Source organism: Hyaena hyaena, unplaced genomic scaffold, assembly GCF_003009895.1.
Source record: "Hyaena hyaena isolate Hyena2069 unplaced genomic scaffold, ASM300989v1 scaffold_62, whole genome shotgun sequence".
Classification (NCBI taxonomy): domain Eukaryota; kingdom Metazoa; phylum Chordata; class Mammalia; order Carnivora; family Hyaenidae; genus Hyaena; species Hyaena hyaena.
This window is the reverse complement of record NW_024080694.1, coordinates 3335794-3357100: the sequence shown is the minus strand read 5'-3', so window position 1 is coordinate 3357100 and position 21307 is coordinate 3335794. Positions and strand designations below refer to the sequence as shown.

At 36.2% G+C, this 21307-nt stretch overlaps 1 protein-coding gene and 1 long non-coding RNA gene across 2 annotated transcripts in view; one reads left to right on the top strand and one right to left on the bottom strand.

Annotated features, from left to right (window-relative positions):
- The window catches only part of ATAD2 (ATPase family AAA domain containing 2), a 64974-nt gene that overhangs the window by 831 nt on the left and 42836 nt on the right, over window positions 1-21307 (bottom strand). The window contains exons 15-27 of the mRNA XM_039231978.1: window positions 21197-21287; window positions 19747-20061; window positions 19265-19397; window positions 18742-18928; window positions 17824-18009; window positions 10920-11055; window positions 9727-9923; window positions 8807-8966; window positions 6343-6465; window positions 6078-6221; window positions 3504-3896; window positions 1785-1918; window positions 569-697 (exon numbers count right to left, since the gene is read on the bottom strand). Of these exons, the coding sequence (XP_039087909.1) occupies window positions 569-697; window positions 1785-1918; window positions 3504-3896; window positions 6078-6221; window positions 6343-6465; window positions 8807-8966; window positions 9727-9923; window positions 10920-11055; window positions 17824-18009; window positions 18742-18928; window positions 19265-19397; window positions 19747-20061; window positions 21197-21287 (2328 nt within the window). The remainder of the gene's footprint in view (window positions 1-568; window positions 698-1784; window positions 1919-3503; window positions 3897-6077; window positions 6222-6342; window positions 6466-8806; window positions 8967-9726; window positions 9924-10919; window positions 11056-17823; window positions 18010-18741; window positions 18929-19264; window positions 19398-19746; window positions 20062-21196; window positions 21288-21307) is intronic.
- Window positions 1-21307, top strand: part of LOC120231753 — a 39812-nt gene that overhangs the window by 17708 nt on the left and 797 nt on the right. Inside the window, exons 3-4 of the long non-coding RNA XR_005528404.1 lie at window positions 10292-10373; window positions 10941-11003. This is a non-coding gene — a long non-coding RNA (uncharacterized LOC120231753). The remainder of the gene's footprint in view (window positions 1-10291; window positions 10374-10940; window positions 11004-21307) is intronic.

Genomic DNA, 21307 nt, shown 5'->3' with positions numbered 1-21307 from the left:
ATAGGACTTCACTATTTAAATCCCTTTCAAATGAGTCTGAGATGAATTCATTTTATGTTAAGTTCAAATAGTTATAATCAAGACACTACTGTATTTCTAGGTATAAATATTTCATACTTTGTAGGTACTAACGTTACATACATATTATACTATGTAGGTGCCATAGCATACTAATTACTGTGTATATTATATACTAGTAGGTATATTAGTAGGTACCAGTAACATGTATATTATCATTCAATATATATTTTTAAAAATTAGTACTAATGCTCACTATAAAGAGTATGTAAAGACATACAGATCGATCCATCTTAAGTCCATCTTTATTTTTTTTAAGTCCATCTTTAAAAAGAGCTTTATATCTTCATTAATACACACACAAGATAGTTTTCATAGTCTACTAATATAATAGTTCCAATTTTTAATGAAGAAACACAAACTAGTGAAGTGCTAGATTTCAAAAAGCACAGAACTTAGTTGTGTCTAGAAATAGTCCATAATCCACATATTAAAAAGTGGTCTTTAAAAATTCTTATAATCTTATAATTTCTTATATAGATTAGTTTACCTGGATAAGTGGTGTTTTATCATAGTCCATGCGATGCTGATAAATACATTGGCTGATTACTGCATATAAATTCTCCAACTGAAAAATATTGTATTCTTGACTTTTTTTAACAACAGTTTTCAAAAGATTCTAAAAGAAAACATGAGTGTTTACATATGTGAGAGATAAATACCATGAGATATAATATTGTAATTTTGAAGATTTGGGGAATTTTTGGCATATAAAGCAGAATGAGGGCAGACCTAACTATCTGGTGAGACATGGTGACACTGCTAGGGGCCCTGACAGTTAGCAGAAGTTAACTTACCGTCATTCTGTGATCTTGGTCTCTGCCCTGGGGATGTCCCATCCTAAACACTATAGTTGAGAAGGCGGCCATTTTCAATTTTAGCTATAAACCTTTATAGACAAGCTAAAGTATCTCAAACAAATCTCAAAGATTAATAAGAAAAACAGCAATATTTTTGCAGGGCATTTTATGGTACTGTAAGTACCTTACAAAGTGAAACACAAAAAGAGAACATAAATGGTGAACTACCTCACTACTTCAGTTCTTCTTCTTATAAAAAGGTTTTTCCATTTGCTCATGTATTTTATATTTTATGTTTTTTTTTTTTTAATGTTTTATTTATTTCTAGGAGAGAGATAGAGACAGCATGAGCAGGGGAGGGTCAGAGAGAGAGGGAATCACAGACTCTGAAACAGGCTCCAGGCTCTGAGCTGGCAGTCAGCACAGAGCCCGATGCGGGGCTCGAACCCACGAACTGCGAGATCATGACCCAAGCGAAAGTCGGACGCTTAACCGACTAAGCCACCCAGGCGCCCCTTATATTTTATGTTTTTGATGACTGAAATGGACTCACTGGATGTCTGTGATTCTTTAAGTGTGACCCTACAAGAATATGCCATTACCCCTCAGTTAGAAGAAAAAAAAAATTATGGTTAAATAAAAACCAACTAAAATGCTCACTGGTGATGGTCATAAAAACAATGTATAGGATCAATAATGTAGGCAAGTATGTTAAGAACTACAATAGCAACACACTGGCCATCTCCAACTACTGCTTTTATGAAAGTTATTCTATACCAAGTTCATCCTTTCATAAAAGATCATTATTTATTGCCAAATTGCTACAATACACTATCACAAGTCCTTTTTTGGTGGGTTATGTTACTAATCTGCACAATGAAAGCATTATGATTTCAATTTACATACTTTTAATCGCTCCTGGTCCACAACAAGTGAGGGTGTAGGCTGGGAAAGAATTGCCAAAGCCTTTTCAACACTGATGAGCTGCTGTTGCTCTACTTGGGAACGTCTAGCTCGAGTCATTCGCAGAACGCACATTTCTAGGATGAAAAACGAACTATTATTTGGTTCACAGACATTATAATGCTTAAAATAATTAGGCAGATTAACTTAGCAGGACATATTTACTAAATACAGACACCAATTCTGGTTTACTGGCTTTACTGTAAGACTGAGATGCTGCCAGTTATACACTCAAAAGAGAGAGAGAGAGAGAGAGAGAGAGAGAGAGAGAGAGAGAGAGAGAAGTACTTCTCAAATTGAGTTTTTCAAAGAATCCTCAACAGATTGAACTATCCTATACTTAGATACAAGATTCATAGACTTTAAGAGCTGGAAGGAACCCCAGTAATCTAAGAGTTGCAAACTACCACCCATAAGCCTAATCTGCCCTACAGCTATACATAAAATCTTATTAGAACACAACCATGCCAATTTTACATTATGTATGTCAATATTACTTTTCTAGCAGAGTGGAGTAGCTGTGACAAAGGCTGTATGGCTAAATATTTACTATCTGTCCCTTTGCAGAAAAAGTTTGCCTATCTCCAATCTAGAATAATCTACTCACTGAGAGGAAAAATGAGGCCAAGAGAGGTGTAGAGACTTTTGTAAGGCCAATATACCTAGTTGTTGTTAAGAGCTAGGACAAGAACCCAAATCTGCTGATATGTAAACAAGTACTTATACCCCATTAAATAGTGTCCTTTTAAAAAAGATGATAAAAGAAAAATAAAACTCTGAATCCACACAAAACATACTGTATCATATACCCAGAGGATTAACATTTAAAATATCCACATTGGAAAGGCTATCTCCTAGTCCATTATGCTATGGTTACTCAAACACACTAGGACTCACTTCAAGAAGTCCTTGATAAAGGTTTACCTACAGCCTATAAGCCACTGAGAAAAAAAGTCTCATTAACATCATCAATACTTGTTTTTGACCAAAATAAATTCTGACTCTGTTATCCCTCTTTTTGCTTTTTAAGACTAAATAACATTTGGCTTTTCCAAAACCCAAACAAATCTACTGCTAAAGATCCAAGGAGATCCAGACAGAAGACAATTCTAAATGAACAACTTTGGGAGCAGCAGGATCATTACAATAAATATAAAGAATTTTGGACTTAACCTCTGATAGAAGTGGGGAATGATGGGGGTGAAACATCACTCAGCAAGATTCACAGAAAACTGCTCCTCTTGCTTAAAAAGAAGAGGGTATCCTGCCAGTTTTTCAAAACTGTATAGCTAAGCACTTTGCTACATGCTTTAGATGAATTCTTTTATTCAAGACTCAAAATATTTCATTACCTGACCACCATCCACCCCAATTTTGCAGACAAGAACACTGAGAGTGATAGATCAAGATGATGCCCAATGTCACAAGCTACTAAGTAGTGGACTAGGGGCTCAATTCCAGGACTATATGATGCCACACTGTAGTTTTAACAGTGATTTACAAGCTAATTAGCAAGTAAAGTTAATGCTATTTTTCCTAATTAACACCTGCATTCTGAAAGAAAAGGAAAAGGAATAAACTGAGATGGTAATCAGTCAGTTAAGAACTTTGAGTGAAACATCTTTTAAAATTAAAATTAGTAAGTTGCTTGACAAATCTTACCTTTAGCTTCATTTTCATCAGAAATATCTACTATCTGGGAGCCAGAAGCATCTCCATTGCAAACAATTTTATCTTTCCTCAATTCTGTGCATGCTGTAGTCTTCCCAGATTCAAGTTCATGCTCAATATCACAAATACTTGAGTTATTATTCCCCAATTCTATTTTGCTTTCAGAGGCATTTTGTTGTTTCTCATTTTCTTCCATTGAGGACTCTCCCGTGTTTCCAGTCTCATTGTGGTCTATACTTGTGTCTTGATTTTCCTCAGTATCACTCTCAATTTTGTCATCTGTGACATTTTGGCTCTCATCTTTCACCTGTGAAATCCTCCTTCGTTTTGTTATGGTGCCTAAGTACCACTTTGACTTTTTGCGGATTTTTCTCTTCAACTGAGCTTCAAAGAATTTAAAGAAAAGGAGAGAAGAACATTCAGCAATTTTCTAAAGTCTAAGTAAGTGGGGGGGAAAAATACCTCCTGAGATATAAGAGGGTAGAGAGCTTAAGAAACCACTACAGTCTTGTATGGTTGGAACACAGAAACAAGGGTAGAGAGTACTGTGAGAAGAAGGCCAAGAGCGGGCAATCACTTGTCACTCTAAGGAGTTTGGATTTTATCTTGGATAATTTTTTTAAAAACTTGAGTAATTTTAAGGAGGTCAATTCTATGACTTGTCCAATGACTGTATTACAAAAATCACTGTGGGAGGAGTATGAGGAATGAATTGGAGGAAGGGAGGGCAAGACAAAAAATGGCCTACACTCAGAGTGCCTACCATGTAGTGTGAATTCTTCCAAGCTTTTTTTTTTCCCTCTTAAATTTAAATCAAAGGTAGTTAACATATAGTGTAGTAATGGTTTCAGGAGCAGAATTTAGTGACTCACTCATCCCCATAAGTGCCCTCCTTAATGCCCATCGCCCATTTAACCCATCCCCCCACCCAGCACCCCCTCCAGCAGCAACCCTCAGTTTGTTCTCTGCATTTAAGAGTCTGTTATAGTTTGCCTCCCTCCCTGTTTTTATCTTATTTTTCCTTCTCTTCCCCTATGTTCATGTTTTGTTCCTTAAATTCCATATATGAATAAATCATAGGATATTTGTCTTTCTCTAACTTATTTTGCTTAGCATAATACCCTCCAGTTCCATCCATGTTGTTGAAAATGGCAAGATTTCATTCTTTTTAATTGCTGAGTAATATCTTCCAAGCTCTTTATGTGTGTACTGACTCACCAAAATTCCACTTTAACTGATCAGGTTTGCGACCATTACCAACATCATTTTACAGCTAAAGAAACTAAAGATATAAAGAGATTAAACATTCTGTCTGGGCCAGAGGCAGGATACCTACACTGAAATATTATAATGCTTGAGAGATGCATCCATACTGTGGCATGTACTTCAAGTTTAGTCATTCTCACTGTTGTACAATAATTCATATTTCCCCATTCTACTGTGTCTTTTAAAATTTTTATTATATATATATTTAAACGTTTATTTATTTTGAGAGACAGTACAAGTGGGGAAAGGGCAGAGAGAGAAGGAGAGAGAGAAACCCAAGCAGGCTCTATGCTGTTAGCACGGAGCCTGATGTGGGGCTCCAACCCACAAACCAAGAGATCATGACCTGAGCTGAAATCAAGAGTTGGCCAGGACACTCAATAGACTGAGCCAACCTGACACATCCCCATTCTACTGTTGATGGGTATCTGGGTTACCCCCAGTGTTGGGTTATTATGAATACTGGTTCCATGAGCATTCTTATACATGTCTTTTGGTGAACATAATGTATGCATTCCTGATGGGTATATAGCTAGGAATGGATTGTTTTAAAGGAAACATTTTCCATGTCCTCGATTTTCGTGTGTGTGTGTACAAAGCTGATTCAACCAAGAGCATTCTGGTAGGTCAGTTCTCTTGCTGGCTTGCCTTTCTCATCCTCCCTTTTCCAGCTGCCCCCTCCCATTTTTACAAAAGAAGGGCTTACTCTATCTCAAATCACTTACCCCAGGATAGACTAACCTGCAGTACAATAAGGGAATGTTCCAACCCCTGTAAAACACACACACATGCACACACAGTTTTAAAAATTCTGTTAAAAAGCATCTGAGATCTAACAAGGCACTGAGGTATTAATGGCACCAGAATCTGGAAGAACAAATGAATAACTGAGAATCTAAGATCTGATGAGAATCAGACATTCATGAGGGTCATAGAACAAAAACTGGAATTAGGAGCCTGCCAAGGAAGGGAGACCCTGGAAATACCCATTGGCTTTGGACTGGTGCCTGCTGGAGTTGTATCCTAAGAATAAAGAGGAAAAGGAAATAGACTGGAATTTACAGAAAATTCAATTTCAAATCAGTCAATCCCGCAATTAGATGAAGGTAAATTGGGACTGCAAGTGGTATACCATTATAAACCTGGATGTATTTCAACAATGCAAAGTTGCCTTAATACTAACAAAATCAACGTAATTTACCACATCAATATAAATAGAGAAAACTAAAGAGGAAGTAAATGACATCAGTAGAGAATAAAGGTTAGTTTCATAAGTAAAAATTATCCAAGTGCACTTACCAGGAGTACTGCAAGCCACAGGAGTACTGGGTGTCTTTAGTTTATCATTCTGTTCTGATTCTGATCTTTTTTCACCAGCAGGGGTGGAATTTTGCTTTGGCATCACATGATAGTAAGATGGGGCATATTTGGAGGAGCTACAACCTTATAAGTAGACATGAGATATCAAGTCAAATGTCCAGATCTCAAAATTATTTGAAGAATTAAAAGGACTCAAAACACTAAATCAGAAGCATCTTTTTCTGATGCCAAATCATTTTCCTACCTCTCTTCTTTCTAGATTCCTGAATTTCTTCACAAAGCTGCTCAAAGTCTTCATCAAGTTCTTCTTTAATTATTGCATAGGCAGTATCTCTTAAAGCACAGGCTCTATGCCTAATAAGACGATCTGAGAAATGAACAAAGAATACAATTTTAAAATTCCTTAATAATTTACCAAAAATAAGATCAACATGTTGGGATAAAATTGTAAAAAAAAAATTAAAATTCCTTTTTTACTTTTACCAGGAAGATTAAAAGTTATTGGAATTGTATTGTTCTGTTTTTGCTGTTACTCTAATGTTTTGGGTGTCAGATTTAATTCAGCAGACTAACCCCAAATAATTTTATTGCTCTGTCCTATCTAGTTCCCTGTGAAATATAAGAAAAATAAATAATACTCAATCAACAGCAAGACTATATAACAACAAAAACAGCAAGGAAGGCTGTAAGGGTCATTAGTGAGCCAGGGATGTAAAATAATTTTAGCAGATGTAGAGAAGATGTTACTGCATTGACAGAGAAACTAAACAATTAAATAGCAACCCTACACAGGAAACACTGGAAAAGCCCCCTAAACTCAGAGTCCAAGCACTAAAAACTAGAATATTCTTTGAGGCAGAGGGCAGGTAATAAGGAACGTAAAATTGCTTGAACAACTGGACCAGTTTCCTCAGAGGGCAATAGGCAATATCCACACCCAGGTTAAGAGTTGACAGCAATAACTAAAATATCAGAAAGATTCTTCAGGGGATTTCTAACCCAGGCCTGAAGAAAGGCAAGGCAAAAGTCTAAGCACTGATTCCCCAACTATGGTAGCATGGGCATCACCTGGAACCTTATCAGAAATGTAAATTCTCAGGCCCTACCCTACATCTACAAAATCAAAACCCATGGAGATGGGGCCCTACAAGCTGCATCTTAACAAGCCCTCTAGGAGATGCTGATTGCCTGCTAAAGTTTCAATACTACTGGTCTAAAGTAATTCTAGGTTGTCATAATGGACAGAAGCAGCAGCAGCAGTATGACTACAGTGAGACAGAAAAAGTCCTCAGCCTTCACTGTAAATGCTTTCTTCTTTTGACAATTAAGGGGTGTTTTCAGGTAGCCTATTTCCCTAAAGAATTCTGAATTACAGGGAAGAGCCTAGGAAAGATGAGGGCAGAGGACTGGGAGGGGAAGAACAGGGAGCTTTTCAATTGTTGAAGAAACTCTCAGTAGGCCCCTGTGCTAATCAGGCTAATTTATAAACACTTTTAACTAGAAAACAGAAAGCCAATGTACTGGGGGAGAGAGTTAAGAGGACTATTAGCAAACAGGACAATTAAAAAAAAAACAACTATCCACTGAGAGAGTTAAGGACACTAGCCACAAAACAAAAATAGGAAGCTAGGAAAAAGAAGCACGTAAGAAAGAATATTTTTGGATATTTATATCAGATTTATAAATAGTTGGATATTTAAATATATATGAACAAGTATATCATTAAAAATTCTCTTATTTTATGTTTTATTTTTTAAAGACTTTATTTTTTTTATTAAAAAAAATTTTTTTTTTAAATGTTTTTATTTATTTCTAGGAGAGAGATAGAGACAGCATGAGCAGGGGAGGGTCAGAGAGAGAGGGAATCACAGACTCTGAAACAGGCTCCAGGCTCTGAGCTGGCTGTCAGCACAGAGCCCGATGCGGGGCTCGAACCCACGAACCGCGAGATCATGACCCAAGTGAAAGTCGGACGCTTAACCGACTAAGCCACCCAGGCGCCCCTAAAGACTTTATTTTTAAGTAATCTCTACACTCAATGTGAAACTCAAACCCACAACCCCCAGATCAAGAGTCACATGCTCTACTGAGTGAGCCAGCCAAGTGCCCCTACAAATTTTATTTTTTAATTGTCTGTGTAGGTGAGGACAGGATAAGTATATGTATAGAAAAGGTCTAAAAAGGTTATCCCCAAACTTAACAGTGTCCACCTTTGGAGAGAGAAAATGGGGGACTTAGATCTAGGAGGCTTAGTTTTAAAAATATTACTAAGTATTATATACTATATTACTTTTGTAATAAAAATTGCAATGGTCTAAACTAAGAAAATTCTTCTGAACCTTTTTTATTACAGGGTGTTTATTTTCTACTTCAAGAAAGAGCACTGATAAGGGAAAGAAGTGAGGTTGTTGTGATTTTGTGTCTCACTAGAAGATAGATACATCATGGAATGGTTAATAAATACAGGCATTTTGGCATCAAAGAAACATGCATTCAAATTTTGCCTGTCACTTTCTGGCAGTATGATCCTGAATAAGTTTTCTAACTTCATTTTCCTCAACTGTAAAATGAGAATAATGCTGTATTCAATGGCACTGTGAATATAAAATGTTTATAGTATATCACCTGGTATAAAGTCAAACCTCACTAAATGTCAGAAGCTCCTGTTCCCGCCCCCTCCCTGGGGAAAAAAGCCCACTAATACTTACCTCCAGGATCCCTATCTGGATTATATTCTAAAGCATTACTACAGATCAGATCAATATCACTCAAATAGTCTTTCACAGTCAGATATTTGTGGAGATCAATTTTACTGATTACAGATGAAAGGTCCATTGGTTGCTTTATCACAGTGACATAATCAGGAACCTAAAATTCAAGCAAATGACCAAATCACTAAATGAACTGTGAACATAAAAACACTAGAGTCTAGTTGCTCTGCCAGGCAATATAGCGAGGAGAGAATAAATTTGTAAGAAATAGTGATAATCTATTAATATGAAACCTTTGACTCTATTTAAAGCTGGTTTTGTTTTGTATTTACTCCTGTTCTTGGGCACCCATATCTCCAGTATATCTTATACTTCTTTCCCTGTCCTAACGCCACCCATCCTTCAATGTCAGTTTAAGACTACACTTGCCAGCTCATTCTAAACCGTGTAGGTCACAATAATATCACGTAGCATTAAGTCATTCTTTTTTTTTTTTTTTTTTTTTAATTTCTGAGAGAGAGAGACAGCGTGAGCAGGGGAGGGTCAGAGAGAGAGGGGGAGATACAGAATCCGAAGCATGCTCCGGGCTCTGAGCCAGCTGTCAGCACGGAGCCCGACGTGGGGCTAGAACCCACGAACTGTGAGGTCATGACCTGAGCCAAAGTCAGATGCTTAACCGACTGAGCCACCCAGGTGCCCAGCATTAAGTCATTCTTAAACTGCAAAGTTCACTGGCTACTCTCTGGAGGAAAGGAAAATGTGTTACATAGCTCTTAAGTCTCCATGTGCTTAAGACACTAAATATATTCCACATAAAGAAAGTTCGGAGTATAGACACAGAACCACATAAACTATCCAAATATTCTCTAATTTATATTATAGTTTAGAACAATTTGATCAAAACATTAAATCAATACCTCATCAGGGTCAACAGGTTTAGTAAATACTCTGAATCGCTTGTCAATAGCAAGTCTATGTGTAACATTTCTTAAGAAAATCCTCAGTTCTCTAAATGTATCTTCTTCTTGTTCTTCTAGTCGTTTCACTTCTTCTGCTGTCAGTGGTCTTGGCTCAGGTGGTGGTGCCACAGGGAGAACCTCCAAGGCCTGTAAAACTTCACATGAATGGAAGATTTTAGTTACTACTCTCATCATATCAAGGGTGACAAATGATTCAGCGCACATAGTAGCCAGGCTTTCAGGGGTTATCCTCCTCATAGCTCCCAGGAATAGAGGATTTGAAACACTAAAGTGCCTACATCCCTTCCTAAAATAATTGTTAACTTCTAATTTGGAACGCGAATTCCTAAGTCATTACCTCTATTCCATTTAAAGATCATTTATGAGGCTATTAAAACTTTGAAAATGCATTATTTCCAGGACAAGAATATTCTATTAAAAAAGCTTTTTACTAGTTAATTTTTGAAGTAATAAAGAATTGTGTTCTGTTTCAAATGTAACAAGTTTAATTTTGTTTAAACAGATATATACTGAGTACTCAGGATTAAAAAAGGAGTTTGAGACTGCTGCCCCAATAAACTGGCAATCTATTGAAGGAGTAAGAGGTAATTATCACATCACTGTAATGTCATAGTAGTATGAAAAAATACAGTGGGTCATAATGGTAGAAAATTAATTTTGGCTAGATATGTTAAGGAGTAAAAAATGAGTTATAGTAGAAGGACAAATGGTTCCTTAGGCAGCGATAGGCAATGGGGATAGAAGCATTACTCAAAGTGAGCAAGCATAAAGAATGAGGAAAAGGCAGGAATATGTTGCATGTGGTGTAAAGACAGAGTGCTTTGCAAGGAAAAAGGGTGGGGAAGTAGGGGAGAACAAAAGTGCTAAAAATGGGCTGGAGAAGACAGGCTGGGGCTTTACTATGAATTCCAGCTGAAATTCTACATGGACTGGCAGTATACTAGGAAAGGCCTTGTATGCTTTAGGATCTTTAGTCTACTTTGATGGGAAGCATAGAGACTTGTAAGCAGTAGAGGTATCAACTTAATGACTGAGGTTTTGAGCCTGTATTAGAAGATGACGATGCTATTAGTATTTTATTCCCACTGTCTTGAAAGTATTATATATTAAACTTTGATAGAGAAACTAACCTGCTTTCTTTTTTGATACAGGAGGCTTAGCAGCTTGCTTTAGAATTAAATCTTCAAAAAATTTTGTCCGTTCTTCTTTACCAGGTAACTGGACGTTAAAAATTTCTCCATAATCATGGATAAATAATTCTTGCACCTTAAGAAAATACATGCATTATATATGTGAATACATAATACTATGTATCAATCAATGCAACAGTAGGTTATTATACACATATTTTTAATAACTTGAACTGTGTAATAAAGAGATGTTTTCAAAACACGGATCTTTTACGTATGCTGGAGTTACATATAAATCATGTATGCAACAGATTAGGAACTAAAAAAAAAATGGGATCTTCTTTAAAACTCAAGATTCCAAAGTTCATATGGTAACTGACAAGGCAATATTTTATTTCCAGGGTTTTATTGAGATCAATTAATTCACTTTCACAACCCAAAGTGAGAATGAGTGGTTGTTCAATAAGAATAAAGGCTATAACTTTGCATAGGGCACTTGGGTGGCTCAGTCAGTTAAGTGTCGACTCTTGATTTTGGCTCAGGTTACGATCTCACAGTTTGTAAATTCGAGCCCCACACTGGGTTCTGTGCTAACAGTATGGAATCCGTCTGGATTCTCTCTCTCCCTCTCCCTCTGTGCATGCACACATGATTGCTCTCTCCCTCTCTCTCAAAATAAATAAATAAACTTTTGGGGTGCCTGGGTGGCTTAGTTGGTTAAGCGTCCAACTTTCGCTCAGGTCATGATCTCGCGGTTCGTGGGTTCGAGCCCCGCTTCGGGCTCTGTGCTGACTGCCAGCTCAGAGCCTGGAGCCTTTTTCGGAGTCTGTGTCTCCCTCTCTCTCTGACCCTCCCCTGCTCACGCTGTCTCTCTCTCTCTCCTAGAAATAAATAAAAATATAAAAAAAATTAAAAAAACAACTTTTAAAAAAATTGGAAAAAAAAAAAGGCTGATGGCATCAGGCTGGCTCAGTTGGTGGAGCATGCAACTCTTGATCTTAGGGTTGTGAGTTCGAGCCCCATGTTGGGTATAGAGATTACTTACAAATAAGATCCTTAAAAAATATTAAAAAAAAAAAAGGCTAGAAAGTAACAAGTGCTAGTGAGGATGTGGAGAAATTAGAACCTCTGTGCTGGTAGGAATGTTAAAATGGTGCAGCCACTGTGGAAAACATGGAGTTACCATGTAATCCAGTACAGAGATCTGAAGAACTGGGGGCAAAACCACCACTCAAACTGATACTTGTATACCAATAATCATAAGAAGATTATTCATAGTAGTCAAAAGGTAGAAAAAATCCAAACGTTCATCACCAGATGACTGGATGAAAATGTGATACACAGATACAAAGGAATATTACTCAGCCTTAAAAAGGAGTGAAATTTTAATGCACGCTACAATATGGATGAACTCTGAAAACATTCTAAGTGAAATAAGCCAATCACAAAAGGACAGATACCATATTATTCCAACTACACAGATAGTAGAATAGGTAAATTCATAGAGAGAGAAAGTTATAACAGAGATTACTAGGGGATTGGTAAAGGAGGAAATGGGGTGTAACTGCTAAATGGGTATAGAGTTTCAGTTTGGGATGATGAAAAAGTTCTGGAAATGGATAGTGGTGATAGCTGTACAACACTGTGAATGTACTTAATGCAACGTACTTTGTCACTGAACTGTACACTTAAAAATTAAAATGGTAAATTTATGCTATGCATATTTTACTGCCAAAAAAGGGCAGAGAGATCCCAAAAGGATATTTCTAAACACCTCTTGACCCTTTCCAGTATTATTAGAGGATAATGTTTATTCCTTCCTTTTGTGATGCTTATGTACTTTGTTTTTGTGTATCTTTGACATCTAGACATTTACACTCATAGCTTTTGCATAACCTGATTGGCAAGGTCTTCTATGCTCCCATATATACGAAAATGCTCCTAGTATGTTATATGAAACTTTCTTCCTGTTGTCTCAACATCATTCATGAAATGTCTCTATTTTTGTTAATTCACTTACTAAATTACTATGTACACAAGCATCTACCAATGGACTATATTACATTAATTTGTCCATGCTGGCCCAAATTCCAAAGTTTTAATTTTTAATTTTGTGGTATGCTTTAATATTTGATGGTCCTAGAACTTCCTCACTGCTTTTTCAACATTTTCTTGGAAATTCAAGCACTTTTTCCTTCTACACTGAATTTTAAAAACCACCTATTTTTGTTGGAATTTCCCCCTCTCACAGCTTGTAAGTTATATGGTGTGTTTCTATTTTTTTATTGTTGTAAGTTTTAACAGACATACCTAAGTTTCTTTTTCTAGCAAAGTGTAAGGTTAATCAATACCTACATATCAGACAAAAATCTGAATTTGCTTTTATTTCCTTATTCTCCGTTGCTATATTCTTCTTGCCATTATCAAGTTCAGACCAAGACTAACTTAGATTAGTTTCACATTCTTTAAAATTTTTTTCCATCACAATTTTGTGACAATAAGTTTTACTGTTTTCTTTGTTCGCTGTTTCTTATATGCCACTTCTAAAAAATAAAAATCCAAGAGAAATAATCCTTTAATAAGTCTTTCAGTCAAGGGTTTACAAGTAATAGTTTCTTAGGCACTGCATATTCAAAAATATCTATTTTTCTCTCTCATTCAAATGCTAACTTTGTTGGGAAGAAAATTATTGGTTAAAAATTATTTTCTTTCAAAACTTTGAAAATCTAGCTCAGTTGTCTCCTTAGTAGCTAGTGTTACCAATAAGAAGGTAGAAGCAATTTGATTTTCAGTACTTTCTAGTAATATTTTTTCTCTTGGAAGATTTAAAAATTTTCCTCTGTACTTCTGATATCCTGAAATGTTATCTAGATGTGGGCCTTTTTATATCTGTCAGTTAGAACACAGAAACTTTTATATCTGACCTTAAGGTATTCTTTAACTCTACAAAATGTTCTAGTATGTGAATATTTTCTCTTCTACATTTATTTTCTCCTCCCATAAAGCCCATTAAGCAGATGTTAGACCTAAATCGATCTGTATTTTAACTTTTTTCACTGATTTTTCAAATCTCTGTCCTTTTGTATCATATAGTGTAAGAATTCCTGGTGTCATGATCTCCCACCTTGCTAATTCACTCTTCATCTCTGTCTGCTCCTTTTCAAAGCCTCATAGAGTTTTTATTTGGGGGAAGTTATTTCACTTGTAACATCTCCATTTGGCTCTTTTCTACAACAGTCTGTTGGTGATACATGGATATGATTATTCATTGAGCTGTCCTTCTCAAATGCTTATTTATAAGCTCCTCTTTGCCTTTGAATTCTTGACTGTCCACAGCTGCTTTTTCTGTTTATTCTAGCTTCTACGTCCAGTGATTATATGAAGAAGCTAGCCTATACTGGAAATAGAATTTACTGTTTTTTTTTTTCCCTTTCATAGTTTATTATCGAGTTGGTTTCCATATAACATCCAGCACTCATCCCAACAAGCACCCTCCTCCATGCCCATTATCCCCTAGAATTTACCTGTAATTTGCTTTCTGAGCACAGGATCTTCCTATTCCTCCTAATCTTGACAGCCATAGATAGTCACTGCTCTGACACAGTAGTCTCTGGGCCCAACCTCACTGCTCTAGCTGAGGACGAACAACTTTGCTGACTGCTGCTTGACATGGCCAGAAGTGAAGAAAACCAATTAACTCAAAGTTGTAGAAGGGCTCTTTCAATTCCTTTCTACCACTGACTCAGAGCTAGAAACCATTCCCATCTTTGAAAGCAGTCCTCTCATGCACGTGCTTTGAACTGTGGTAGCCCTCATCAATCCCCACTGCTCTTTCATGAATTCATGAAAGTTGCTAATCAATTCATGACATTCTTTCTCATTTTTCCCATGCTGCTCAATTGTTAAGGATTCACTAGTGTTCATGGATACCAGGTACTGACTACAATTCTCAGATGGACAAACTCCAACGTAGCTAAAAATGCTACACACAGTGTTCTCATTTATTATATAGCCCAATGCTATAACAGACAGTATCAATGAACCACTGAAAACTATATATATGGCTCAAAGTGGACTTGCTTATTTATAGCCATATAAACTACATTATTCATTTTCTAAAATAAGTAAGTCCTGCTTCTGTGCCCACTCCACCCTACCATGCAGTGTGATACTGGGATACTTTACTCAGTTTACAATTATATGCTTAAGAAATATTACCCAAAGAAAATAGAGAAGCTATTCTTTAAAAAAAGATCTTTACATGCAGAATTCCCACATTTTTGATAGTTATCTCAGATTAAACTGAATGCAGTTTTTCAACCTCCCTACATCCATATAAAGAATGCTCAGCCTTTAACTCTTGTTATCAAGAGTATAAAATTATCTTTCTTTCAAATTTCGAAATGATTAACAATATTTTAACTGACAGTGAGTACAATAAGCCAATAGCATAATGTGACTACTACACAGTAATTCTTCTTTACTTTGTTAACCAGAACGCTGCTAGAGTACTTAATTCATTCTGGGTACAGCTCTTCAAAGGGAATATATAGACATTCAGGAGAGTGACTAGAATTCTAAATAAACTAAAAATATGTGATGTGTGGCAGAACTTGCTATTATCAGGCCCATGTCCTCTTCTTCTTGGACACATGGCTTTGTCATACCTCCTAGTCTCCCTTGCTGTTAGACACAGCCCTGTGAGGTTCAGCCAATAGAATGGGAGAGAAAATGGTATACATCTTTCACATTAGGCACATGAATGGGCCACTCCTTTCAGTGGGGTGGAGTGAAAGCAGACTGCAAAGTCACGTGATGAAACAAAGTTCTCTCAGTCTGAATGTCTGGAAGACTACATGGGAGGAGGCTAGACCTGAATGTACCCACCTGTGTAGTATAGTTAAGCTAGTGAGAAATAGACTTCTACCGTATTAATAATCCTAAGGAATATACTGTATCACAGAAGAAATGTTTAGTGTGAGGAAGTTTGAGTCAGAGTGGGGAGATACAAATAAACACAGTAGAGCATATGAATATACAAAGAGTTGTCATGATGAAAACAGATTTGACAGGTTCTAGATAGCCCAGAAAACAGAGATAAAGAAATGGAAGCCTCTCAAACTAAGTTGATTTTTTAGGAATCAGAGCTAACGAACTGAATAGTGAAGAAAGTGTTTCAACAAAGGTGGAATATCCACATAAAGGAGCACGTATAAAGGAAGAGTCCAGAACTAGATTAACTAAACTAGAAGCCATTAAGAGTCTGTAACATACACTTAATACCTATCTCCCAGCTTGCTCAAATTCCAGTCGAATACCTCACAATTAACTATGAAAACAGAGCCATCAGAGGCATCATTCTTGTCCTTGGATGACTCCATCTCATTTCCTTCCACTCTTCTCTCCACTCACTTGGCTCTAGCTCCCTGGTCTTCTTGCTATTTTTCTAAAACATCAGACACACTTTTGCTTCAGGGTCTTTGCACTTATTTTTCTTGTGCTAAGAACCTTTGTCCCTCAGACACCCCAAATGGGTTACTATCTTCCCTTTTTCAGGTCTTTGCTCAAAAGCCATCTTCTTAGGTCTTACTTAAGACTATCTATTTAACACTGTCACCCTATCACACTCTTTTGGCATTGCTTAGCTAAATTTTTCTCCATAACAATAGGTTAATATTATATATTTTCTCTATTTATCTTTACCTCCTCAACTAAAATGTGAGCCCTAGGAAGACAGAAATTTTTGTCTATATTTTTCAATGCTATACTCCATTTCCCAGAACTATGCCTGACTCAGAATAAGCACTCAATAAATATTTTTTTAGTAAAATATTTGAATTTATCTTCCTACTCATGTTCTAAAATATGGAAACCAATTTTGTCAAAAGTATGGAAAACACATGAAATTCAGTCATAAAAAACAAAACAAACACACAGAGGCCTACTTTATACTTATTATGTACTATGAAAATTGAGAGGTGGAAAAAAACGTCTTCACGTACTTTACATTTTGCTAGTAGATAGCGAGGCAAACATAAATATTTAATGGCAGGCAGTGATAAAAACAAAATAGAGTAGGGGAAAAGAGAGTGATGGGCTGAGGAGCTAATCACTATAATTGAGAAACTGATCAGGGAAGGCATCTCTGAGATGATACCTGGGCAGAGACTGAGAAAAATAAAGGATCATGACAGGCAAATATCTATAAGAGTATTTCAGGCAGAAAAAGCATGAACTTTTGTCAATGGAAGTTGTCTAAACAGGCACTAACTTGAAACGCAGTAATTTGGTACTATCAAAAATTCTAAATCTGCATATTTTTCAACTAAGCTACAGTTATTCCACTTTTAGGAATGGAATGCTAGAAAATCCTAGCTACAAAAATCCACATAGTGATGTTCATACAAGATAAGCCCAGGGGCATCTGGGTGGCTTAGTTGGTTAAGTATCTGACTCTTGATTTCGGCTCAGGTCATGATCTCATGGTTCATGAGATCAAGACTTGCATCTTGCTTGGGATTCTCTTTCTCCGTCTCTGTTCCCTGCTTATACTCTCTCTCTCTCTCAAAATAAACATTAAAAAAAATCCAAGGATGCTCATTCTAACAGTTCAATAGAAAAAAAACTAAAAACAACCAAAATACTTATGAGCAAGAATCTTGATAAATTTGGGTACATCAAGACAATGGAAAAAGCCATGCTGCTTTTAAAAGGAATGAGACTGTGTATTGAAAAAGTATATATATGAAGCAAGTTGCAAAATAGTATGCATCATATAACCCATTTTTTTAAGAGAAAAAAATTATAATGTAGCCTTACTATACACATATATAAATATACACACCATCCTTCCCAACAAGTGCATATATACTATGTACAGTGACTTTTCCCCACCATAAATTACCTCTTCTGGCAGAGAAGAATGGGGTTTGTCAGAAGTTGCAAGTAGTAAAACTGGAGCAAATGAGGGAATGTTCTGTAACAATGTAGTAAATGTGGCTTTCAGTGTTGGTCCAACTATTTCCCACCACAAGTGGATATGAGGAACATATACTATACTTGGTGCTGTTCTCTTAGCTTCACGAATCATCTAGTAGAGAAGAAAAAAATTATATTCAGTTAAGAGTTAGTATGTTAGGAATGTTCACTTATTATTAGTCTGGAACAGTGTTTAACTTCCCAGAATTATCATATAAAACCTTCAAGTTTTTAAAATGCTTTCCCCATTCTCAATTCTTACTTTTAAATGTTTTGTAAAAGTCTTGTTTTTAGTAAAAGGGGAAAGATTTATGTGATATGAAGAGAAACCAGAGTATTAAAAGTCTTGTTTTTAGGAAAACATAGGTGCTTCAAGCAATTAGAAAGAAAACAGCTTAATACATCTAGAAGATATCTGTTGAATGCAAAAACACAAAAATTTTACATTTGAAAAAATTTTAATACAAAGATAGCAAAAACAGATGCAGCAGAACATCTGAGTGCTTACCATGCAGCAGTCACTGTTTTAAATATTCTACCCCTTTAATCCTCACAGCAGCCATACAAGGTAAGTACTATTATTATCTCCATTTTGCAAACAGGGAAACCAAGGCAGAGATCTAATAACTTCCCTAAGGTCACACAGATTTAATGGTGGAAAATGTGTTTTAAACCCACACTCTTTAATGACTAAGCAATTACATTTAGTTCTATTTCATAAACCTGGAGGTAGAAATCAGAAAGACAAAAAAACAGTTCAAAAAGGAAAAGTAATTCTAGACGGTGCTTCTAGAAGACTGCTTCTCTTACAGCTTACTTTTCTGGGCAACAATGAATTAATTACCTGGGCACATGTTTCTTCAGGAGATGTAGCACTGACTCCAAAAAGAACAGGAATGTCTAAGGTATACACTGCAAATTTTTCCAAAGCGTGGATGACAGCTGGTGCCAAATGAGAACCTTGCCCAAATCCTGGTTCTCCCACTATCAATATTCTTGGTCGAAAAGACATAGGTTGATAACATGCATTTCTGAAAGAAATTAGCTGTATTTTAGAAAAAGCAAAAGTTAAAATTTTCCTCCTAAAATACCAATTTTCAACTTTCTTAAGGCAAAAATTTTGACTATATGGTTGGTCAATCTGTAACAGTATGGTTCAAGTGATCTTTGGAAAATATCAACCTCCACAGATTTTTAGGACTACTTTATACAGTGTAACTTCTAATATAGTGACAACTGTAATACCAAAAATAATTTGATATTTTAACTTAAGATTAGTTAGCATTATCTTTTCAGCCACCATATTTTAGTTTTTAGGGATTTACACACAAAAAATTATATACACTCATTTGTAAGGAAAAATATACCTATTCAAACGAAGAAAATTAAAATTTTCTTTTGCCTTATTAAAGGATTTTTGAGAAAGCCCATTTTCATATACAGATGGGACATCATCATCACTGTAGGCCAAGTCACTTTCTAGCAGAGGACAAGAAATATCTACAAAACAAAAAATATTGTACATTAGTAACTTCTGGATTGCAAAAAGCAAATGTTCATGTAATGCATTAGTTGGCAAATCAATGTCCATGAAATGTACAATAAGAATTTTTAAGAATCAAAAACGTGTGTAGACAAGAGTAACAAGTAAATATAAAATGCACTTTAAATTTAAACATCTAACTTAGGGCAATCTGTGAAGTAAATTTCCTTCAAACATCCAGGCAAAGCAGGACTAAATCCCTTTCAAGAGGCTCTTTTCTTTAAAAAAAAAATTTCTGAGATGTATAAAACATTTAGTTTTACTGATTATGAAAACTAACTTTAAATGGCCGATCAAGTTTCATACCTGAGTCTAATGCTTTATTTGTTCTTATTTCTGCATGTGGAAATACTCTCTGAAGAGCTTCTAAGATCTTGTGAACTGTACTCTGCAGGAGTGGTTTCACAACAGTGGACAATGCCTGCCCAGGTGATGTCACAGCTCTTTGGGCAGCTGGTATCATCTTTTGCATAGCTACCTCAAAATCCTTAGCTGAGATGTTAATTGAAGAGAGATCCAACTGTAGTTTCTCACTAGTGGTATAAATTTGTGGGTAGCGTCGACGTAAAGCACATAAAGCAGCTTCAGAGCATATTGACTTAATATCTGCACCACAGTATCCTATCCAAGGCAACCAAAAAAATTTTAAGAAGTAAATCATCACCCTATAAGCATGACTATGTTTAAAAGAAAATTAAAACTCAACATAGCAATATAGTAAAATGTGCAGAAGTAATAAGGCTAAAATCTCTCATCTACCCAATAACCATCAACAAATCAATCAACTTTTGCAAGTGAAATGTACAAACACTAAGTATACTATAGCAGTCAAAAACAAGAGTTTTATTTATTTATTTATTTAAATTTTAATGCTTTTTTATTTATTTCTGAGAGAGAAAGAGAGAGGGAGAGGGAGGGAGGGAGGGAGACAGCATGAGCAGGGGAGGGTCAGAAAGAGAGGGAGACACAGAATCTGAAACAGGCTCCAGGCTCTAGATGTTGGCACAGAGCCCAACGCGGGGCTCGAACCCACAAACCGTGAGATCATGATCTGAGCTGAAGTCGGAAGCTTAACCGACTGAGCCCCCAAAACAAGTTTTAAAATGAGACAGACGAGGTTCAAATTCCAGGTTTTCACTTATTGCACGTATGATCTTTGGAGAATCATTTATGCTTTCAGCCATCTCTACATCTGTAAATTGGGGATAATGCTACCTACAGGACTGATGTGAGAATTTCTCGAAATAACATATGTAGAATGCTTAGCAGAATGAGTAGAAAATGTAAACAGCAAAAGACAACTATTATTATTACTGTCTAACTTTGCTCTCAAACTCCCCAATAGCCAATTCATCAAATATCTCTGTTTAATATCCAGGATTTTTAAAGCAAACATGCTACAAACTAGAGATCAAAAACAAACATAACCTGTATTTCTTTTTTTATTATTATTATTTCTTTATTTATTTCTGAGAGAGAGAGAGAGAGACAGCATGAGCAGGGGAGGGTCAGAGAGAGAGGGAGACACAGACTCTGAAACAGGCTCCAGGCTCTGAGCTAGCTGTCAGCACAGAGCCCGACATGGGGCTTGAACCCACGAACCATGAGATCATGACCTGAGCCGAAGTCAGCCGCTCAACTGATTGAGCCACCCAGCCCCCCCTGTATTTCTTTAAACATAATCTTGCAAGACTACAACTTGTTTAATTTCTGAAATGCATGCATTTTATTTTTTAATGCCTAAAGCAATGTTTACCAACACAGCTTTCTGCTAGTTCTTCTAGAAATATGTCCAGTGGCTTAGGATTCCAATCTCTCGTATGAATCTTAAGAATTTCTTTTCGAGCCTATAAATAAGAACAATTGT